General features: G+C 38.4%; 1 protein-coding gene across 13 annotated transcripts in view; it reads left to right on the top strand.

Moving 5' to 3' along the window:
- The window catches only part of SYNJ1 (synaptojanin 1), a 98,613-nt gene that overhangs the window by 28,725 nt on the left and 48,125 nt on the right, over positions 1-21,763 (top strand). For 9 of the 13 annotated variants that reach the window (XM_075910830.2, XM_075910822.2, XM_075910827.2 and 6 more), the window contains exons 11-18: positions 2,377-2,529; positions 5,630-5,795; positions 6,964-6,987; positions 13,568-13,759; positions 13,888-13,972; positions 17,848-17,988; positions 18,409-18,601; positions 20,629-20,787. In XM_075910830.2, the coding sequence (XP_075766945.2) occupies positions 2,377-2,529; positions 5,630-5,795; positions 6,964-6,987; positions 13,568-13,759; positions 13,888-13,972; positions 17,848-17,988; positions 18,409-18,601; positions 20,629-20,787 (1,113 nt within the window). The remainder of the gene's footprint in view (positions 1-2,376; positions 2,530-5,629; positions 5,796-6,963; positions 6,988-13,567; positions 13,760-13,887; positions 13,973-17,847; positions 17,989-18,408; positions 18,602-20,628; positions 20,788-21,763) is intronic. The other 4 variants (XM_075910838.2, XM_075910881.2, XM_075910819.2 and 1 more) reach the window with 1 other exon arrangement.

Genomic DNA, 21,763 nt, shown 5'->3' with positions numbered 1-21,763 from the left:
TTTTTTCTTTGAATTCAATACAACTCACAGATTTTAATATTAAATGAAGTTTCTGCAGAATTTTCTATGGAAAGTTATAGAATCCAGTGACTACGGAGCAAAATTTAGGTCTTAATTGTTTGCTGAATATCTAAAGCTTTGATTATGGTAGTCTGCCTGTACAATGATGTTCTAGTCAAATAGTCCACTCAATCATTCACCTTTACAGAAACATTCGCTAATTTCTTTTCTTCACTGTTATGTTATATCCGTGAGTAAATGGTGGATCTAACCAAAGCTTGAAAGATCTGAGGTTTTGTAGTGTTTCAGCTGCCCGTACCGCAGGGAATTATTAGAATTTTTATGACATAGAACCCAGAGAAATGGAAAAATATGCCAAATAGGGCCTGTTACTAATATATATTAACCTTGTAGGAACTCTTCCCTTTTCTATATTAATTTACTGTGTGTATTGTAAACAAAAAATTTGGTTACTTTAAATAGTTTATCCATATATCTACTTCATACTGATTTTTATCATGGAAAAGATACAGAGATTGTAACTGTAAAGAAGGTTTTTTATCCTAAATCTGTGTCCAGGTTGGTTTTTAATTGACCGTTTTCAAGCTTATATCCATAACCATAAGGGATAGAATATTAAATTTTCTTTTTTAAATAAAAGAAATTACCATGTGATTGCATAACTGCAGAAACTGGGACTTTTAATAAAAATATCAGATATCATGAGGCTTACGATAAACTTTCAAGAGTTGGCATAATTCTCCCCCTTTGAAAATTTTTCTCCACTCTGTGCGCTCAAAGGAGCAACAGTAGGACATATCCTCAGGAGGAGGGAGAAAGAAGATTCTTCTATGTCCTCTCCCCATCCAGGAATTCTTTCTTCGCCTCAATTTGGAAGTTTCCCCTGTCCTCTTTTTTTTTTTTTTAAGAATAGGCAGTAAATGTGGGAAGGTAACATAATAAGAAGCTGCTTCCTGAAACCTAGGGTTGGGAAACAGCAGCTGTATATCAGAGGAAGAAGTCTGTTGCACTAGGGCTCAAGGAGAGCAAGAAAAATATCTGTTCCCTAGAGCCTTTTTTGTGCAGCATTGTAGAGGTGGCAGTGACGATTATAAAAATTACTTCGAGGGCCCAGTCAGGCAGATTTCCCACTTTCTCTCCAACACCTTCCCTGACCTTTGCAGCTATACCTGGCAAGTAGGTACATTTGAAAAGGCTATCTGGAAGAAAATATCCTAGGAGGAAGATCTGCCTTTGGCACATATATGTCTGACACCTCTGGATTTAAACTAGTGTAGCTGTAAATTACAACACTTACTCAAATTAATATCCTCCTTATAGTGACTATAAGAATGAATGAAATTTGTGTTTTGACTCTTAGCACTTGAAATTTGAGGGAAGATAAAGTGAACCACAAAGGCATTGCTGTTTTACTCCTTTTAGCATCCATTGCTCTCTGGTAGAAAAGGTCAGTGATACTCTGAGACTAGGGTTGCCAATTTTTGAGTCACACAAAACCAAACACCCTTGCTCCACACCTTCACCGAGACTCTGCCCTACTCTCTCCAGTCCCCCTCTCTCTGTTGGCTTGCTGTCCTCCAGCCTCACTCACTTTTACTGCTCTGGGGCAAGGGATTTGGGTACATGGGCGGTGCAAGCTCTGCCTGGGGGTACAGGTTCTGTGTTGGATACAGAAATTAGAGGTTCAGGACGTGAGAGGACTCTGGGCTGGAGCAGGGGGTTGAGGTGTGGGAGGAGGTGCGGAGCAGGGAATAAGGGTGAGGGTGCATGCTCCATCCAGGCAGCACATTACTCATCTCCCAGTTGGCTGTGGCAACATATGGAGTCTTCCTGGCTGCTCCTGCACTTCCAGGAGCTCTGTGGAAACTGCCTTAGCTCCATTGCTTCACTGACTGGATTTTTAACAGCTTGGTCAGTGGTGCTGACCTGAGCTGCTAGGGTCCCTTTTTGACTGGGTGTTCCAGCCAAAAATGGGATGCCTGGAGAGACTTAACTGAGATTCTGATCGGAACAATGTAAAGCAAACTTTGTTTGGATACTAATGCAGAATTAAAGACCCGGAAATAAAAAATAGCATTTTTAGATTAAAACACTGAATCTAGCCTGTATCTCAGATATACCTATATCTCCCTAGCAATGTCTGGTTTGACTTTAGCAGAAGCTTTTATTGGGGTTTTTTTTAATGTATGTTATGGTGCTGAGTGAGAGAGAGTTTGTTAATGTGACAGTGTCATTTTTTCCATAATGCAGAGTTAAAGTAAATGCTTTTTTTTTGGCAAGGAGAATTTGACAGCATATATTTTAATGCATTCACTTCATGAGCCTTTGTGTAAATGTTCTTTTGAACTGTTTCAGATGCTAACAAAGCAACTGGAGGTTTTAGGTTTAGCTGAGAAGCCTCAGTTGGTTACTCGTTTCCAGGAAGTTTTCCGGTCTATGTGGTCTGTGAATGGTGACTCGGTCAGTAAAATATATGCAGGAACTGGAGCTCTTGAAGGAAAGGCTAAGGTAAAAGCTCTCTTTAATAATAAACATTTAGCAGAATTCAAAGTGTGTTCATTTTACCATAAATGTAACTACCGCAAGGTACTTCCTTCATCAAATGTATTTTTGTAGAAAGTAATGGTGTAATAAATAAATGATAAAATTGAATTACAATTTTAAAAAGTCCTACCTAACAGTGTTTCAATAACATATTTTCCCAGTTTGAATTTTACTCTGTATTCCTGATTACTACCTTCTTTAGCGAGTGGCGAGGGTCAGAGAAGAACCCTTACTCAGTTCACATTGCAGTGTCAGAAGACGTATGTTCAATCCATACTAGTTTTTTTGCATAGCTGGTTTCTCTCTGGCCCTTTTCTCAGTTGCATTAATTTTAATCTAGCATATAAATTTTCCATTTGAGCATATTATAAAAGAAATCATTCTTGTGTTTATTCTGATTGGTTTTGTTTTACCTCTTCCGTTTGCCATGTTAATTTGATTAGATCAGTGGTCTCCAACCTTTTTAAGCACAAGATCACTTTTTAAATTAGTCCAGGATCTACCTCAAACCAAAATACCTTGCCCCGCCCCTTCTCTGAGGCCCCACCCTCTGTAGTCTGTGAAGCTAGGGTACAGGAGAGGAGGACAGAGTGACATAAGTGCCCCCCTGCCTTTGTCTCCCTGACCCTGCACAACAAGCAGGAGGCTTCTGGCAGGAGCAGCAGGGCAGTGGGGCAAGGAGCAGCTGAAGTACCAACAGTTGATAGCCTCCCAGAGGCTTCCAGTGTCAGAGGCTCCAAGATCTACCAGTAGATCCTGGCTGGTGACCACTGGGCTAGATCATAGTTTGTGTCATCCTTCAGCGGTACCTTTCTAGTTGTCTGGTTATTGGGAGGAAAAAAGAAACAACCTAAAGAAATTAGAAAAGGAGCTGTTTTTTCTTGTGATAGGCAATTCTGTGCTTTTCCATGCTTATTGTCCATTTTATTTCTTCAGCCTATTTTGTCTCAGTTAATACTTAAATTGTTCAAATCACCTAATGCTATTTTCTTCTTTTTACAAATATATATTCTTATTTTCATAAAGTTTCTTATTTCTTATCAGGTGGTATACACTAAATGTTGCACCAGTAAGCTAAACCCCTCTCAATTCCTCCATTGTGTCTTTTCATTCTAATGCAATTCATGTACAAAATCACTTTTCAATCTCTCAAATCTCCATATCCCTCTTTCTTTGTATCATTAATATTTAGATTTTATTAACAATTTTGTTTTTCTACTTTACCTCAAAATATACTGTCAGAAATCCTGTACACTTGTAGCTGACATGGCAATAGGTTCCATAAACATTAGTTAAATAATAGGTCAGATTCTGCATTTAGATTGGTACATGCATGTCCCATTGACCTGAGAATTGTTTGTGTTCCTCTGAAAGTAGAATTTGTCCAGGTATTTTTAATTCTATTTGCTGTGCTAGCAATGTGACCCAGACTCTGGAAATATAAGGGTTTCTCCCTGTTTACTGACTTTTCTTCTTAGTCCTTATTTATTTAATTACATGATGCTTCACTGTCGTGCTTTTTGATTATTTCATTCACTTTGCTGGTTTCTGTATAGGCACACTATATCTTGTGCTTGTCTGCAAGTTATAAATATTCCTTGTACAGCTGTTAACCTTCTTGCTAGTACAAAAGTACTCTTTAACGAGCTACAGCTCATTCTGCCAGGAAAAGGTCCATCTAGTCTAAAAGAAACAGTAATACTCAAGTCCTGCGATATATGACATTATTTTTGGTAGCACATCTAGATCCCTAGTGAATTATCACCTGCTCCATTGGGGTTGTTAATATATCTAAAAATATTTCTGGTAGGTTTCTATCATAATTTCTCAAAGCTTGTTTGAAATCCATATAGTTGTCACTTATATGTAATTGGATTCTTCAAGGTCCAAGAGAGCTTAAAAGTTAAAACGTATTTAAGATATGAAAAGATTCTATCTTTAAATTGAAATGTATAAATATACAGTATAATTATTTATCAAAGACTCTAGATTCAAGGACTATTATATTCATTTACATCTAACACCTTAACTACTCTTTCTTTTGCTTTCTCTGGGTTCTGTCAATTAATTGCCTGAAATGTGAATGGTGAGTGTGGCTTTTTTTAGATCATGTCATACATTCTGTATATTGTCTGATAGAAAGGAAACTGCCTCTTAAAAACAACAATTGTGGTAAAACAGTGAAACAACTTTATCACAAGAATACTTCATTTTTTTTTAAACATGATGCAGTTAAGTTCCTTCGAACCTTGACAACAGAAAAACATCTTTTGCTGTTCTGTATTACGCTTCTCAGACCTAAATAGTGGGATGATTTTGAGCTTTCATAAAGCTTTGTTTTTAACTTATAGTGAGCACTGAAGTGTCCTTTACAAACAATTCAAGCCACAAATTTACCGTTTTTTGCAGAGTATATAATCCCATGCAACATCCACGAAGAGGTATATTCTACATGAAGTACCGACTATTCATATACCACTGAATGAAATGTCAGGCATGCAAGATATGACTCTATCATCCTCCCATATTAGCTGACTTGTGCTTGAGCTATTGGGCTGTTTAATTGTGATATAGATGTTCAGGCTCAGGCTCCAGCCTACACCCAAAAGTCTGTGCTGCAATTACACAACCTAATAGTTCAAGTTATTCCTTTTAAGACATAGATATTTCATGTGTTTTGGTTTCATGTGCTTGTTCATCTCCCACTATTTGAGGAAAAGTCCTAAATTCCATAGTATGGTCTAACATTGCACTGTGTGGATTTTTTTAAGATCAAGAACTTGGATACATTTTATGTTCCTCTCCCCTCTTTTAGTGGAATAATTTGTTTTCTAAATGTGCCTTGATATCTCAGCATTGTTATGTGACTTTTGCAGAAGCAAAAAACATAATGCAGACGTTTTACAGTAAACCCTGAAGATAGTTATTTTATCTTTTAAAGTAAATCAACTCACTGAGAGATTATAAATATTGGAAAATGAAATTTCAAATAATATGTGAATGTTGCCAGTGTTTTATGTAGTTTTTCCAATGTAAAATATTTTACAATATTCCTCCCTACCAGGCTGGAAAGCTGAAGGATGGTGCTCGCTCTGTGACCAGAACAATTCAGAATAACTTTTTTGATAGCTCCAAGCAGGAGGCCATTGATGTTTTGTTGTTGGGGAATACCCTAAATAGTGATTTAGCAGATAAAGCCCGAGCTCTCTTAACCACCAGCAGTTTACGTGGTACGTGCATTTCAGAATTTTACTCTATATAATAACTCTTGGTGCTAATAAAATTAGTACATTCAGTTTCCAAGCACTATTTAAAAGTAAAAAAGTCAGATGATCTGCTTATTAAAAATATAGATTCCTATACTTTACTAATATTGCTAAGCTAACATGCAATGAGGGTTTCTGTGCTGTTTATATGGTGTGGCTAATTGTAGAACAGGGATAAGTATTTGTAAACTACATATTTAGAAAATAACTAGTCTGACGAATCAAGTCCAGTACTTTTGGTTATGGATGCTATTTTTCTCTAACTTTGGTTTATAGCAGTTAAAAACCCAAATACATACTTATCCAATCTGAGAACTCAAAATTCCAAGTTTATTAAAACTTTCTACTTTTTTTGTTTGGGAGCTGGATGTTACCTTGAGTTTACATCTGTCATATCATATTCAGAGTGAAGGAAAATCTTGGGATGAACATATACTCCCAATAATTTTTGTTAAACTCTTTGGAATGCACCTCTTTTTATAGTAAAGTTTTATTTCTAGATATTAGTGTTTATTGTAATGTTAGTTTTTCAAGGCAGTTCGTTAAACAATTAAATGTAATACATCCATGAGGGGAAAATTAAATTTATAACTCTGGATGATCAGTTTACTGCTTGAAGTCTTGAAAGTCTTCGCCCCTCACCCCCTCTTTTTTGCTCCAGTTGACACAACAAGGCTCCGTGTCATTTCAACCTTTTGTGCAGCTAAAGACTATTAGATGAGTCTAATAGAGTGATGCAGTGTCACTCTGAAAGGGTATTGATTCTGCTTTTTTCTTAATCGTGCTACAGAATACAAGCTGGCTGTTCAGTGCACACAGATGATGTTAGCTCACGGAACATATCTATGAAGGTGTAACATATTAACAATAGGGTTACGTGGCTATCATGCAAATTGTTTTAAATGTAAAGGGTTTACTTGGAATAGGACCGTTAGTTAATGACCACTGTGAAGCTTTTTAAACATCTGGAGGCAAGCGTCAGGATTTTGTAGCACATACAGATGTGCTTGATAAAGCCAAACATTATTACAAACATTTTATTTCAGTGCATATTATCTCAGAACACTACAGTTTTTGAAGCATAACTGTTGTTTCTAATTTCTTCTTGTTTTTTTTCTTGCTGCATCCATAGTTTCAGAGCAGTCATTGCAATCAGGTAAGGGGTAGTAAATTAAGCCAGAAACATCTGAGCAATTGTTCTTCCCTAGCTTTTTCTTGGGTTTCTGCTTAAGAATTCATTCATTCTTTATGTGATGTAATCAAGAAACCGAATTTGCTTTGCCTTCAGATTTTTTGGACTCTGCACTTATGTACCACAAAGATTGGAACAGTTTTGTAAAATATGGGGAAAGTTGATGGAAAAAAGGGAAATAAATATGTGTGGAAGTGTGATGACAAATGTAATGGATATTTTTCAAGATGCAAAGGGAATTTTTGTTTTTTAGTCAAAATCAGTATTTCATCTAGGATAATAAGTAATATATAATAGGAGTGTCTTTAGAACAGTCACAGTTTTAAGTACTTTGACTGTAGGATATCTTCTTACTTGTTCTGTATTCTTGCACACAATTAGCTAAATTCAAAATGTTGTGAGGCGGAGCTATTGATTAATTCCTATTAAATCATGAGATTAATTCAATTTTTCATGATTTTTCTAATTTTTAATCACCTTGTTTAAAAGTAGACTCTTAATTGAAATGTATTAAAAAAAATTTGATATTCTACATTTTCAGATGTAGATTTCAGTTACAGCACAGAATATAAAGTGTACAGTGTTCACTTTGCAAATATTTGCAATAAAAATATACAGTAAAACCTAAAGAAAAAGGTATTTTTCAATTCAGCCAGTTGCTTAGAGCAGGGGTGGGGAACTTAAGGCCCGTGAGCTGGATGTGGCCCCTGGGTTGCCTGGATCTAGTCCCCGAGGTTTAGGGCCTCCCTTAGCATTGGGGAGTCTCCTATTGCCTCCCTGCAGCCCCCAACTGATTTTTCTGTGCAGCCCCTGATCCAAAAAAGGTTCCCTACCCTTGGCTTTTAGAGAAATGGTTTTTTTGCATCTATGGGAGAAAACCCTACCTGTTTTTTATTTGCAATGTCACCTGAAAGTGAGAACAGGCGTTTTCATGGCACCCTTTTAGCCTGACACAGGCCAGCTATGCATATTTTACTACAGTGTAGACATACCCTTAATGTTTGTGTTAGTACTCTGTATTCCCTAGTGCCGTTGTGTCCAACTCACTAGCCATTAGCCACGTGTGGCTGTATGGCCAAGTATGTGTGGCTAGTTCGAGATAGCAGTAGCCACTATATGACTTTCTCATTTTTATCTAAAAGCCACTTCCTGGTGTTGTGCAAGCATTATAAAGTTAATAAAGTTATGCTTTTATTAATCTGTTGTGTATCTATTATGGGACAATTTAGAGCACTTGCTTTCTGCCTCTTGTGCAATGCACTATCTCTGGCTATGTCTACAGTACAGAGTTTTTCCGGGATACCGGTGGTATCCCGGAAAAACTCTGACATGTCCAAGCAACACATCCGCTCTTCCAACATTTTTTGCGGAAGAGCAGACCGCTCTTTCGGAAGCCCTGTAAATCTCGTTTCATGAGGAAGAAAGACTCTTCTGAAAGAGGAAGTTTTTCCGAACTTTGGCCCAGTGTAGATGGGCCAAATTTTGGAAAAGCCTCTTCCGAAAAAACAATTAGAAAAAGGTACGCAAATTATGGAGCGCAATTTGCATACCTTTTTCAGAAAAATAAGTGTAGGGTAGACCTAGCCTCCCTCTTCCAGAAGCTCTTCTTTTAAACCGATTACTTTCCTGCAGAGATGTTAACTTTTAGAATGTCCAACAAAAGTTTGTACTGTTTCTGAGCCTTAATTTTACTGGTTGTGATCCAACAGTGTTTGAAGTCAGTGGTTTCAGTGGAGCATTCAGCTCCACATACACTTAGTCCCTGGGTGAGGAGAGCCTGTAGACTTAATCAATTGGAAAGTCTATTGCAGAGACCATTTGGTTCCTTTGAAGAGATTGATAGAGCAGGGAGATTTTTTTTATCAAATATTTTTCCTGAAGAAATGAAGATTGGGTGATACCAAAACATTATGTTTTTGTCAAATTGTTTTGGTTGGAGAAGAGGAACGAAACATTTTTTCTAAAAACTAAAAGTGTTTTTCACTTGTTGATATATTTCAGTTTTTTCTTCAAAATGAGTTTTTAAAAACATTTCTTTAATTTTATTTTTTTAAATCAAGGTTTTAAAAATATGCTTTTTCAGTTTTGTCCATGTGAAAATTTGGTTTGACTCAAAACTGTTTTTTTATATTTTGTAATTTGAATATCAGATGTTTTTGGTTTGCTTCACACAGCCATCTCAACAGATTCTGCAAGGCATCCCAGTCAACACTTTGTCTACAGAATGATGGCTGTTGACTGAGGTTTAAAATCAGCGAAGGTTATAGGGATAAGATTTTTGGAAGGAACCCAGGTTCCAGAGAATTTAAGAATTTATTGCTCGCTAGATCAGATTATTTAAACAAAACTTATATGTTGAAACCCTTTTGCTGGTAACTGTAGTTAAGTGGGTATTTTACATTTAGAACTTTATACATATAGGTTTCCCCCCAGGACTTCCTGTTAGCTTTGAGAGGCTTTTTTATTAATGCTCATTGCAGCTACTTAACTTTTTATTCAATATGTCTGTATCAGGCATTAAGAGCTTTAAGTCAACTTCACTGACTTTTTAAAATATGAAGTCTAAGGAGTCATTGGTAATGTATTATTCAAATTAATTGGCAGGCTATCATTTTGCTGTTTTAAAAGCATTTTAAATATTTTTATTACATTAAATGTTGGCTTTTGCATTTGGGATCCTATCCCTTTGAACTACAGCAGTTTGACTTCCCTAATTTTGTAGGGGTGACATAAATGTCAATTACTCTTTAAACTATTGACTTAACAGTTCATCTCTAGTCTTGTATCTAATCCTAGACAAGCATATCAAAAATAAACATACACAATGATTTACTGTTTAGCAAGATATTTGAAATATATTTCCAAAAGTTTTTGTAAAAAATAGTCTGAATATCTCTCTCTCATTCATATATATATATATATATATGGGAAGGCAGAGAGGGAGAAAGAATATGAATTTGAAAAGTGGTAGCTGCTGGGTTTGTAGAGCAATGGAATAAAGATAGATTTGTTTAAAGGAAAAAAATTAAAGGAGATAGGGAGCTATGAAAGAAAGTGGGTTCGTTCTATGTTTTGGGAATTAGAGGCAACATCTTACTTTTTAAATTTATTTTTGTGTATTTAATTTAGGATGACAGTCGTGTGGTTTACAGATTTTTCTGGTTTAAAACATTGAGTTGATTCCTGTATTAAGCATACTGCTGGCAATCTCTTGAAAAGTTAAACACCAGTCCTGTAGGAAGATGCACTGAAAAGTGCTGCTTGTAAAATCAAGGGCTAAATGATCAAATATTTAATTTTGTCACACTTCTAAAAAGCTACATGGTGTTAGAGTACTGCTTTTTAAATCTAAAATAGCTGCTATGAATAAGGATGCAAAATTGAATTGAATAGATGAGAGAGAGAATTGTGGTACTTCTTCAAAATATGGCCCCTTGTTACCACTTGTAATAGATTGTGCAGCTGTTCAGAATATGACTGTGCATACATTGATGGTTTCTTTTGGTTGTCTTACCTTCTTTGGGGTTTTGATATTCCTATGTCTCTGCTAGGCTTCTTGGGATTGGTTTTCTTTTAGAGAGGCTCACATTCTTTGCTTGGCTCCCCCTCAGTGGGACTTGGATGCTTATCTGGCATCTGTTGGGCTCCTTGACATAGCTTTCCTTGGTGGGGTGTGGATGTTCCCTGAGGCTCCAGGTTTGACTCCTCCTTGGTGGGTTAAGATATCTTATGCTCCATTCCTTCCTCTGGTTTGTTGGCCCCAATAGTGCAGAGTGGGGGAAGGAAATCAGTGGTATCCTCCCAAGTACCAAAGGAGATGTCATTACATTGGGCATATCTTACATAATGGTGGTCATCCCTCTCCTTTTTAATATTTTAATCAACAATGAAATAAAACTCCAATAAGCTATATTGGCTTACATGCAATTAATATTCTGAAGATTTTCTTCTGAACCATAAGGGCTTAGAAATTTATTGAGATTCCTCCTCCTGCCCCCCTCCATTCAGAAGGCTGAGATTCTGGAAGAAAGATGGTAGCTTAAAAAAATACTTTTTTCCAAACTGCCATGAACAGAATCTACATGAATAGCATAGCTGAAGTTGACATATTTTCCATGGTATCTTCTATGCAGTAAGGTCAACAGGGTCTGATCTCCCGTTGACTCCAGCTACTCTTCTCATCCTGGTGGAGTGCCGGAGTTGATGGGAGGGTGCTCGGAGAACAATTCATTGAGTCTAAGCAGACGTGATAAATCAACTGCTGGTGGATTAATCACTGTAGTGTTATCCACCATATAATGAAGACAAGTTCTAAGGGAAAAATACAATTCAGTTATTTTTACTTTTTGTAATTTTGATAGCACAAGTGCAGCAGAATGATGCTATTACAAATATGTAAACTGTTAGTTGATAAAACAAAATGCACATAATAGCCAACTGCATTTTTTTTCTCACTGTGGTTAAAGGAAAACTGCAATGTTAATATAAACAATTTGCATCTTTAATCTAATGAGGGAGAGTTACAGGTCACTCTAAAAGAGTGTCTTCGTATATAACAAAACATCTAATAGGAAGCTGTCACATTACTGTTATATCTGAGATATGTAGTCCCCCAATACTGTGGTATCAGAGCATCTTACTGTCATGTTGTTGAGAGTGGCTCATGACCATTAGTGCCAACCTCAGAGACTGTCAAAGCCAGTTAGATGCCCTAATTTAGCTGAACTCTCTCTAATTCAATTCCCCCATCCAGTAACAAGTGTGAACTCCTAAATAGTTTTACCATGAAGATATGGATAGATCCCATGGGCATTTAAGCACATCTTGCCACCCAGACAAGCTGGACTATGTGATACATGGTTGATTTACACCAGAAGTTACAATAATGTTCTGATTGCTCCCAATCCCAAAGGACCCCAAGTCATTTATACGAAGTTCTCTAACCAAACACAATGCCTATAGCTAGTCCTATTATAAATGAACTAAAGATTTACTAATTAAGAAATAACTTTTTACAAGATTAAAACAAGAAACACACACACTCAGGTGAGTTACAGGCCTAGATTTTAAAAGGTAATATGAGTTTCTGTAATAAGCAGCTCCATCTGTCCTTTAGGGTTGACCCATGACAAGCATAATGGGGAGCACCTGGTTATGTTTAGGAATCTTTTCCCCTCAGTTTCTACTTGCTCAGGAATCTTTGTTCCCTTCACCTCCAGAATCTAACCTGATGGGACAAGTTCATGTGCAGGTCTCCCCCTCCTGGAGGGAGGGAGGAATGCAATCACGGGGTCTCATTTGCCTTTAATGAGCCATTTTGTGTGCAGGAGGAACACTTTAATTAATGCTGCTTTTCTTGTTTGAGGTATGCGATTAAGAAGGTTTACGAGGCAAATACTCAATATAATTTTATGCCATGGGTTACAAATATTATAAGTAGGATAATACATGCATCATCCTACAACATTCCATACACATTCCTTTAATACTGATATCTATTTTAACTATACCAACCCATCAGTAAGCAAGACTGGTTTCCAGCTATGCATTTGTCAGTGTTAAGTGAGGCCCGGGGACTTTGAGAACTGGCACTTGGTCCTTCAAATAACACACTCACAATCTTTAATGTTTTTATCCTCACAACACCTTGTGCTTTTGCACATTTCACACATGGGAAACTGAAGCACAGAGTGTATCTTATGGAGCAAGAAATGAAATCCAAGTGTTCCAAGTTCTAGGCTAGTGCACTACTCATTGGTGAATCTTTTATCCTCTGATACTGAGTTGGACTTTGGATGTTCATCTCCCATTTGACCAAAAAAACCCAGATTTGTACATTTCTATTACCGTAAATTAGTATAATTAATTTACAAGGGTCTAACCAAAATAAATCCATTAGAATGATTGATAAGGTGTACTATTTGTGTAGATTTGTTTATTTAAATTCATCACATTTAATCAGGTTAGTTTTAAGTGATACAAATTACAGTCCTGGGGGAATTCTGCAATTTTACTATGGCTCCAAATGCAACTATTGCAGAATTCCTCCAGGACTAAAATTAACAAACCCGAAAAACTTATTTTGTGCCCATTTTAAATAGGAACGGAATTTCACTTATTAATCAACATAGATAAGACTTCATGTAGGGATGAATCATTAAAAATGGTGGCTTTCACTGACAAATCATTCACAGATTAGAGACAGTGCAACAGTGATATTTCTGAAACTTCTTAAAAAATTATCTTAATATATTTTCTTTCTTAGAAAAGTTAAGAATTTAACTCTAAAACAATACAATTTTTTCCAGTTTTCTTTTCAGTCAGCATCCCACCCTGACAAATAACATTATTATTTTCCATTGTAAAGTGCATAACTTTTTCAAAACACTGCAGTGTCTTTCAAAGCTGATAATTTTCTGCATGATCATGCATTTATTAGCTGTATTTTGTTTAAGAGGAGAAATAAGTCATCTAGGATTTTGTTCTGTTGGATATTGTGAAAAATGTTTTATGCCAAATAATGCATTTTAAACCTTTTTTACAGCATCTGTAAAAGTACTGAAGGGGATGTGTGAAAACTTTTATAAGTACTCAAAGCCCAAAAAAATTCGAGTATGTGTCGGAACATGGAATGTCAATGGTGGGAAGCAATTTCGAAGCATTGCTTTTAAAAATCAGACACTCACTGACTGGCTTTTAGATGCACCAAAGTTAGCTGGTATCCAGGAATTCCAAGGTAGGATACATATTCTCTTGGTTGGTTTGAAACCTTTGATCATGGGAAATAAAAATTGGTATACAAGGTCTTAGTTATAAAGATAATTGTGAGGAACAAATAGCATTTTTTTAAATATTTAAATGCAGATCGAAGAAGTAAACCTATTGACATATTTGCCATTGGATTTGAAGAAATGGTAGAGTTAAACGCAGGAAACATTGTGAATGCAAGGTAAGTAATATCCTTATATTCAAATATAGTTGATTTGATACAAGTGTAAAGTTTCCAGTTTTAGTAACTATTACATTAAATTTTAGGGAAATTATAGCATTTTTATAATAATTGTAATTAACTCCATTAACTGTCACTGTACTAGAGGCATGTACCTTCTCCAGAAAAAACTGAAAAGCAGTGACGACTGGGGCCATGTGCAATATATTTTCACAGAACCAAATAGTCAAGGCAAGAACGTATTAAGAATTGTACCTTTACCAGCCCTAAGATTTTCTTCCTGTAGTGCTGTTTAGGAACTTTATCTCAGAAAAATTATTCTTCTTTAAGAGTCTTTGTACATTCCCACTTCTGGGATGTCCGTTCCTAATGCAACTATGTGGAAGCACTGTCTGAAGGGGTACAAGAACGCTAAGCAAAGATGTATGTCAGCTGACCTATTTTATATAAGGAAGCAGTCTTTTCCAGCCTTTCTGTTTCTTCACCACTGCAGAGAGCAAAAGGGATTATTGGTCTTGTCCTGGATTATTCCTAGTTTGTGTTTAGATTTTATTCCTAGTATAGAGTAGTAGGGAATTACATTTTTCCAAGTTCTCTAGGGTTCTCCCCCTCACTGGCACCCTAGTCATCAGCATGGATGATGATAAAGTTTCAAGAAGTACACATTATGCCTACCTTGAATCCCAGAATCATATACGCATGTTCCCTGTCTTGAATGTTTGTGCAAGTTGCATGATAGATTGATAAGCAAAGTCAGAACTGAGATTGATAGTAGCCATTACCACCATTCGCAGCAGCAGCCTGTTCTGTTCTCTAGGTCTTCAGGTGAACTGGAAGAAATTGCTCTTTGACTCACTCTAGGGATAATGTTTCTCAGTGTAATGTTGGCCTCACCATAGGCTAGAACATTCCTTCTGGAAACAGATTCCTCATAATCCATCAGGACCATGTCATTCTATGAAGACTTCCAGAGCAGAGTATTTACTTCTTTCTGAGATTCTTGGGTTTATAGCTTCGACACACATCATTTTTTATCACTGCCTGCATGCTAGACTTCTGCAGCTTTGGGGAACTCCACTCCATGCCCCAAATAGAGAGAGGCTGAAAAGGAGATTCACTGCCTTGATGCAAGTGTTGCAGCAGTTGAACTGGTGGGAATCAAGGGACAGTATTTTTTGAGGGCCATCTTCCAGTTCCCACCTGTGATTCTAGGCTACTTGCTTTATCTAAAGTCTCAAGGACTCTGCCTGTTACTTGAAAGTCCATCAGACAGCTATAGCCACATGCTCCCAGCATGTTAAAAGGAAAACTGTCTCTCTCATTTTACAACTGTCGGATTCTTAAAGGAACTATAGTAGACTTCCGATAATCCAGAACCTTTGGGAACTAGGTGGTGCCGGATTATCGGATATGCCGGATTATCAGGAGGTACTATAAACTGGTTATATATGTGTGTGTGTGTGTGTGTGTGTATACACACTGTATATAAAGTGTTCTCAATCCTTTTTGTTGTACATACTATATACAGTATACTGTGATGTTTTAGTTTTTTTAACCCTTTTTTACCCTTTTTGCTCAGTTCAGCTGCTGCCGCTGTTGCCTTGTAACTCATTTTTTGCCGAAGCTCACTCACTAGGCTCTTGCCATTTTAGTGCTGGACTGTCAGGAGTGCCGTACAATTGGATGCCGGACTATTGGAGTTTTACTGTAGTTAGTTACCTTTCCTTCTACAAGGGAATTTTCTACTTCCTAGGACTAGAAACTAGTTCCAACAAGACTCCCAAAGACCCTTTTTTCCCTTAAAGACAGCTTTTATTTGTTGCCATCACCTCAGCAAGGAGAACTAGTAAATTAAGAACTCTGATGGCCAGTCTACTGTACATAGTAGTCTACAAAGTAGTCTACAAAGTTGAAGGGGAAATTTACCTCAATCTAGAAACTATAGTAGTGAAGTAGGAAGTGCATAAGTTCTCTTACAATATAATTAAACTGCTAGTGCCTGCAGGATTCAAGTTTCATTTCCAGTGGCCATTGCTACTTCAGGGACTTTTTTAGCCATATTCCAAGATTGGAGGTTGGGAGGTTGATAGAGCAGCAACTTGCAGTTCAGATTAGACTTTCAACATATGGTGCTACAGTCCATATTTCATTAAACTCCTTGCCCACCATTCATCAGAGAGTGCACAACACGCTATTGTCCCACAGGTGGGAATGCATAGAAGCTTATAAGCAGTGCTTTTTTTGTGACGGTACTGCCTGGTACTCAGTACCGGCACCTCCAGTCAGAGTTCAGCAACTTTTCCCCTGGATTACCAGCATTTTTTTTTAAAGCACTGCTTGTAAGTATATATCTTTTAAAAAGTTACTTGCTAGTAACTGCTGATTTTTTGAGAGCAGCCTCTGTGCATTCCTGCCCATCTTCCCCTCTAGTTTGAAGTTCTATGTATCATCACTACTCTGCGATTCAGAAGGAACTGAGGCAGTCTGGGGGTTGGTTGTATGAGACATGGGTATCTGATATAAGATCCCATGCAAGAGGGCTTTCACCATCCACAATGGATATGGCTTTAAAAGAATTCTGCATGATCTCTCCCAGGAGCATTATAATTCCTACTTCTGTTCATTCGGCTATTATAGCATTGATTTTATGTTCCATCTTGAATATGAGCTGAGGCTTTTGGTTGCATAAAGGAAAAACTTTTCCAGTCAGATCCTGGAGGGGGAAAGCAACTCAACTGAAGTAAATGCAGTGACATTACATTTACACTGGTGTAGCTGAGTTCAGAATTGCACCAAGTGCTCTGCACTCACTGTTGCAAATTGTTAGGCAGTGATTACCCGGTGCAATTTCTGTGGCTGGGATTTGATCCTTTCTTGTACCATTTGGTTGCTGACAAATAAAAAGTGCCATCATTATGCAGGTCCAGAATGTACCTTTATTCTCTTTGATACAAGACTGATCAGTGGCAGTAACTAGTACATAGTGACTCTAGAGCCTCTGGTCTCTCCCAAGAAGTTCCAAATAGACCTGCCCTTCTAACATCTTAGTGGCTGTCCTGCTGAAGAGGGACTTTAGTGAGACTAAATCAGCTGTCCAATCCTTGAGCTTTTCCTGGCTGTTTTAGAGGAAAATCAACTTCCTTTAGCTACCAAAGCCAGATTCCACTTACAGAGTTTCCATCCCATTAAAAAGGCAGCTAGAAAGCTCCTTTCAAATACTTTCATGTCTTGGACTCTTCTTGCTGCGAGATCAGTGAAGAGACTACGCAATTCAGTTCTACTCCAAGCTACTGTCTTTCTCCATATCCTTTCCAGGGATCTTTTCAAAGAAATGAAGATGATGTTGCTTCTCATGACATTTGGAGTAATAAGAGTATTTATTGCCTGGGGAAAGGGGTTTTATATTTTCTTTTACTTCTTTATCATAGAAAAGGGAAAAAATCTAATACTTTGGACTAGAGAAATCTGAGTGAACATGCGAATGTTGACTTTTCATATTGTAATGCTGACTACTGTTATACCTTCTCCAAATTAATAAGTCTGGCCCCCATTGTGGAGACCAGCACAAAACCTTGCTTTTTTTTTCCTTTCTGCAAAATCGGTTGATTTCACTCTGACTACTATGAAAGCCCTTGTAGCTGCAAATGTCATCCACTCTAGCCACGTCTAATCCATCTTCAAATTCATTTATTATTTTCCTCTCAGATCCCACATAAAGATCCCACTTGTCTGCCCTTCAAGACCACTGAATATCTCACTCCTGTCTTCTTTATTGGTTTTCCTTAAGAACATTGTATGAAAGCTTATTTAAATGCAACACTCTGTAGATATTAAGGTTTCTTGTTTAAACTGCCTTTTTTTAATCACACTGGTAGCACAACCAATCAGAAGCTGTGGGCTGCTGAACTGCAGAAGACAATTTCAAGAGATAACAAATATGTGCTGCTAGCTTCCGAGCAGTTGGTGGGAGTCTGTCTCTTTGTATTCATCAGACCCCAGCATGCTCCTTTTATCAGGTCAGTGAACAGAAAGCTATGCTAAAACTGGTATGCTTGCCAGATTGCTTTATGCTGAAAAAAAAGTGGAGTGCAAAGTGTGTGTGGCTTGACACCAGCATGTAAGAAAAGATGTTGCATTTTGTGTTCAACATTAGTTGCTTAAATGCTGTAATCTTAGATTTGGAAATCTTGTACTTTGCTTGTAAGACTTGGAAAGCATCCAGATGTCTGTATCGTGTCTGCTCAAAAGCAGTTGATGTGTGTGTTGCAATGTGATGTTCACATTACTGATGATGAAACAATGTAAACATCCAGCACTGTCATTATTTTGTACTTCTGTGGTTTCATTCAATGACTGTTAGAGCTCTGTTTGAATGTCACTTATGGCTGCTAAATTTTTTGTCATTGATTTAAGTAAAAATTTAAATTATTTTTTAGGGATGTTGCTGTTGATACTGTAAAGACTGGTATGGGAGGAGCTACTGGTAATAAAGGTGCGGTAGCAATTCGAATGTTATTTCATACGTCCAGTCTTTGCTTTGTCTGCAGTCACTTTGCTGCAGGGCAATCGCAAGTCAAAGAGAGAAATGAAGACTTCATAGAAATAGCTCGAAAACTCAGTTTCCCAATGGTAAGCAGGCATTCTGTTCAAATTACATAGTAAAGGAAAAATTAAATCCTTAAGGCCATTAGGGACGCTGAACATGTGTGATACAGTCAGAGCATTACTCACAAACATGGTGTACTCTGTCTTGTGCGTATATGGAAATTTTAAGCACAAAGTGTATACAGGCAGTCCCTGAGTTACGCGGATCCGACTTATGTCGGATCCGCAGTTACGAACAGGGATTTTCTCACCCCGGAGGACTGGAGTGGCAGGACGTCTGGTCCCACCGCCCGCCTCCTCCGGGGCGAGAAAAGCTGCTCCCCGTCTCCCTGGTCTGCTGGGGGAGCCATCAGACTAGGGAGATGCGGAGCAAAGCGGCGGAGGACCCGGGCCAGACCCGCGGCGCTGATCTGGAAGCGCCGCGGGTCTGGACCCGGGTCCTCCGCTGCTTTGCTCAGCGTCTCCCTGGTCTGCAGATCAGCTGGAAGCGCCGCGGGTCCGGCCCGTGTCCTCCGCCGCTTTGCTCCGCGTCTCCCTGGTCTGCTGGGGGGGGGGGGACGCATCTAGTGCCCCCCCCCCCCCCAGCAGACCAGGGAGACGTGGAGCAAAGCCCGGGGCCTGTGGTAGAGCAGGTGGGCGCTGCCGGTTGGTCCCGCAGCACCGCTCCTTGGCGCTACTGGACCAACCCGGCAGCACCCCAGCTGCTCTGCCCCAGGAATCCTGATTCAGCCGCTGCTGATCAGTTTTAGCAGTGGCTGAATCAGGACGCCTGGGGCAGAGCAGCTGGGGTGCTGCTGGGTTGGTCCAGTAGCGCCCAGGAGTGTCCGCGCTACTGGACCAACCCAGCAGCACCCGAGCTGCTCTGCCCCAGGCATCCCCAAGTCAGCCGCTGCTGAAACTGACCAGCGGCTGACTACAGGAAGCCTGAGGCAGAGTTGCTCTGCCCTGAGCTTCCTGGAATCAGCTGCTGATCACTTTCAGCAGCAGCTGACTTGGGGACGCCTGGGGTTCCTAAGTTGAATCTGTATGTAAGTCGGAACTGGCATCCAGATTCAGCCGCTGTTGAAACTGATCAGTTTCAGCAGCAGCTGAATCTGGATGCCAGTTCCGACTTACATACAGATTCAACTTAAGAACAAACCTACAGTCCCTATCTTGTACGTAACCCAGGGACTGCCTGTATTTGCAAATTTGAACAATTTGAAAAGTATTTTGTTTAATTCTTAGTGTAAAGAAAAGCCATGATCACTAATTATAGTTTAGACTTATATTGTACCTACTGTCTTAGGACTCATATCAAGCCCAAATTAACCTTTGCTAGTTTTCTGTGGCATTGTTTGAAGAGAGGGTTCCTTCCCTTCTGCTTTGTCATGTTTCAGTCATATGAGATGGTTATATTTCAGTGCTTCTGCAAGATGCTCAAACATTTATTGTCGCCAGTGTCAGTTTTCAAGACCTACCTCAGGTTGTCTTAAATTGAAGTGTACTAGATTGGAAAAATCAAAACTGAAAAAGAGAGGTACAAAAGAGACTACCTAGTTAGGGCCTGGGCTTTGTTCCAAATATTGTTTCTCACCTAAAGATCTTTCATAACTGAAAAGTGTACATTTTAACCTGAACAGCAAAGCTGCCTTTTCCTCAGTGTATCATCTCAGTATGCCAAATGGTCCCAGGGAAGTGGCTCTTTGTTCTCCTTAAAAACTCTTTTGTGAGGTAGAGGACAGGTTTCTCATTACAGCTTCTTTTGAAACTGGAGCAGAACGTAAACTCTGTTGGAATCCAGCTCATATGACTCTTGCCTAAATGCGAGACTGTCATCTCATGAAATATTTTTTACTTGTTAATGTTCTGCACACGAGATTGCCTCCGATTAACATATGGTTCCATTCAAATTATCACAATCCATAAATGTGTATTTCATCCACCCTGCCACACAGCCAGATAGAAAATACATTGATTTTTAAGATAGAAAAGGCTCATAACTAACACATCTACATGTAGATTTCTGCTGCAAGATTCTTTAAAATTTCAACATGTATATTTTCTTTTAGGGAAGACTACTCTTTTCCCATGATTATATATTTTGGTGTGGTGATTTTAATTATCGTATAGATCTTCCTAATGAGGAAGTGAAGGAATTAATTCGCCAGCAGAATTGGGATTCTCTTATTGCAGGAGATCAACTTGTCAACCAGAAAAATGCCGCACAGGTAACTCTTGAAAAACGTTGCATTTAAGAGTCCTTTGTTTTTCACATTGAAACTCTCCTACTACAGTGGCTTCATGGGAGTGCTTGTGCAAGATTGTTTCTGCATTTCATTGTTAACTTGTCACTTTTGTCCAGTTGTCAGTGTGGAGTAGAGTGGAGTGGAAAAAAAAAGTCAGTTCGATGATTGTATCAATTACTCTGAAGAAATTTAAAAACAACAAATGGTCTGGTAGCACTTTATAGATTAACAAAACATGTAGATGGTATCACGAGCTTTCGTGGGCATAGCCCACTTCTTCGGATGACCGGAGTTTTGAGTTTGGAGAAACTTTTAAGTTTATCCTGTACAGAATAACTTGGCTACCCCCTGAAGCTTCTGAAGAAATTGTTAGTAGTGCAACTACAATGACTAGCTTTGAGAGTCAGATGTTGGATATCCCTTTATAAAAGAGAAGCTGCATTGTTGTCCTGTGAATACAGTGTTTGGAGTAGGGAATGTAAAATCCCAGTTAACCTAATATTTAGCTAGTTAACCAAATGTTAACCAATTTAAACATTAGGTTTCCCTAATGTTTAGCTGGTTTAAACAAATTAAGAGAGATGTGGGATAGGGACAGCTCCAGTCCATCTGGAGCAGCCTGCAGCCCACAGGCTCCTGTCCCCAACCCTGCATTTGGGCTGGCTGCCGGCTCCCAACCTCTGCATGATGGCTGGAGCTGCTCCAACCTCCACTGGTAAGCATTGCCTATTTAGGGTGATGCTTACCAGTTAATTGGTTAACCTTTCACATCCTTAGTTTGGAGCTTATTTAAAGAGAAAATGTTGAAGGTTATCAAATGCAGTTGTCATAGCAGTGAATTTTTAAAAGAGCAATTTGATAACATCACTGGTCACATTCAAATTATGTTAATAGAATTAATATATTTACTATCACCTAATTAGTGACCAGCAAAAAGACAACCGATAGCAGCTTCTAA

Source organism: Pelodiscus sinensis, chromosome 1 (genome assembly GCF_052426305.1).
Source record: "Pelodiscus sinensis isolate ZL-2025 chromosome 1, ASM5242630v1, whole genome shotgun sequence".
NCBI classification, from domain to species: domain Eukaryota; kingdom Metazoa; phylum Chordata; order Testudines; family Trionychidae; genus Pelodiscus; species Pelodiscus sinensis.
Note: the sequence above shows the minus strand (reverse complement) of the source record. Positions and strands in the feature narration are given on the sequence as shown.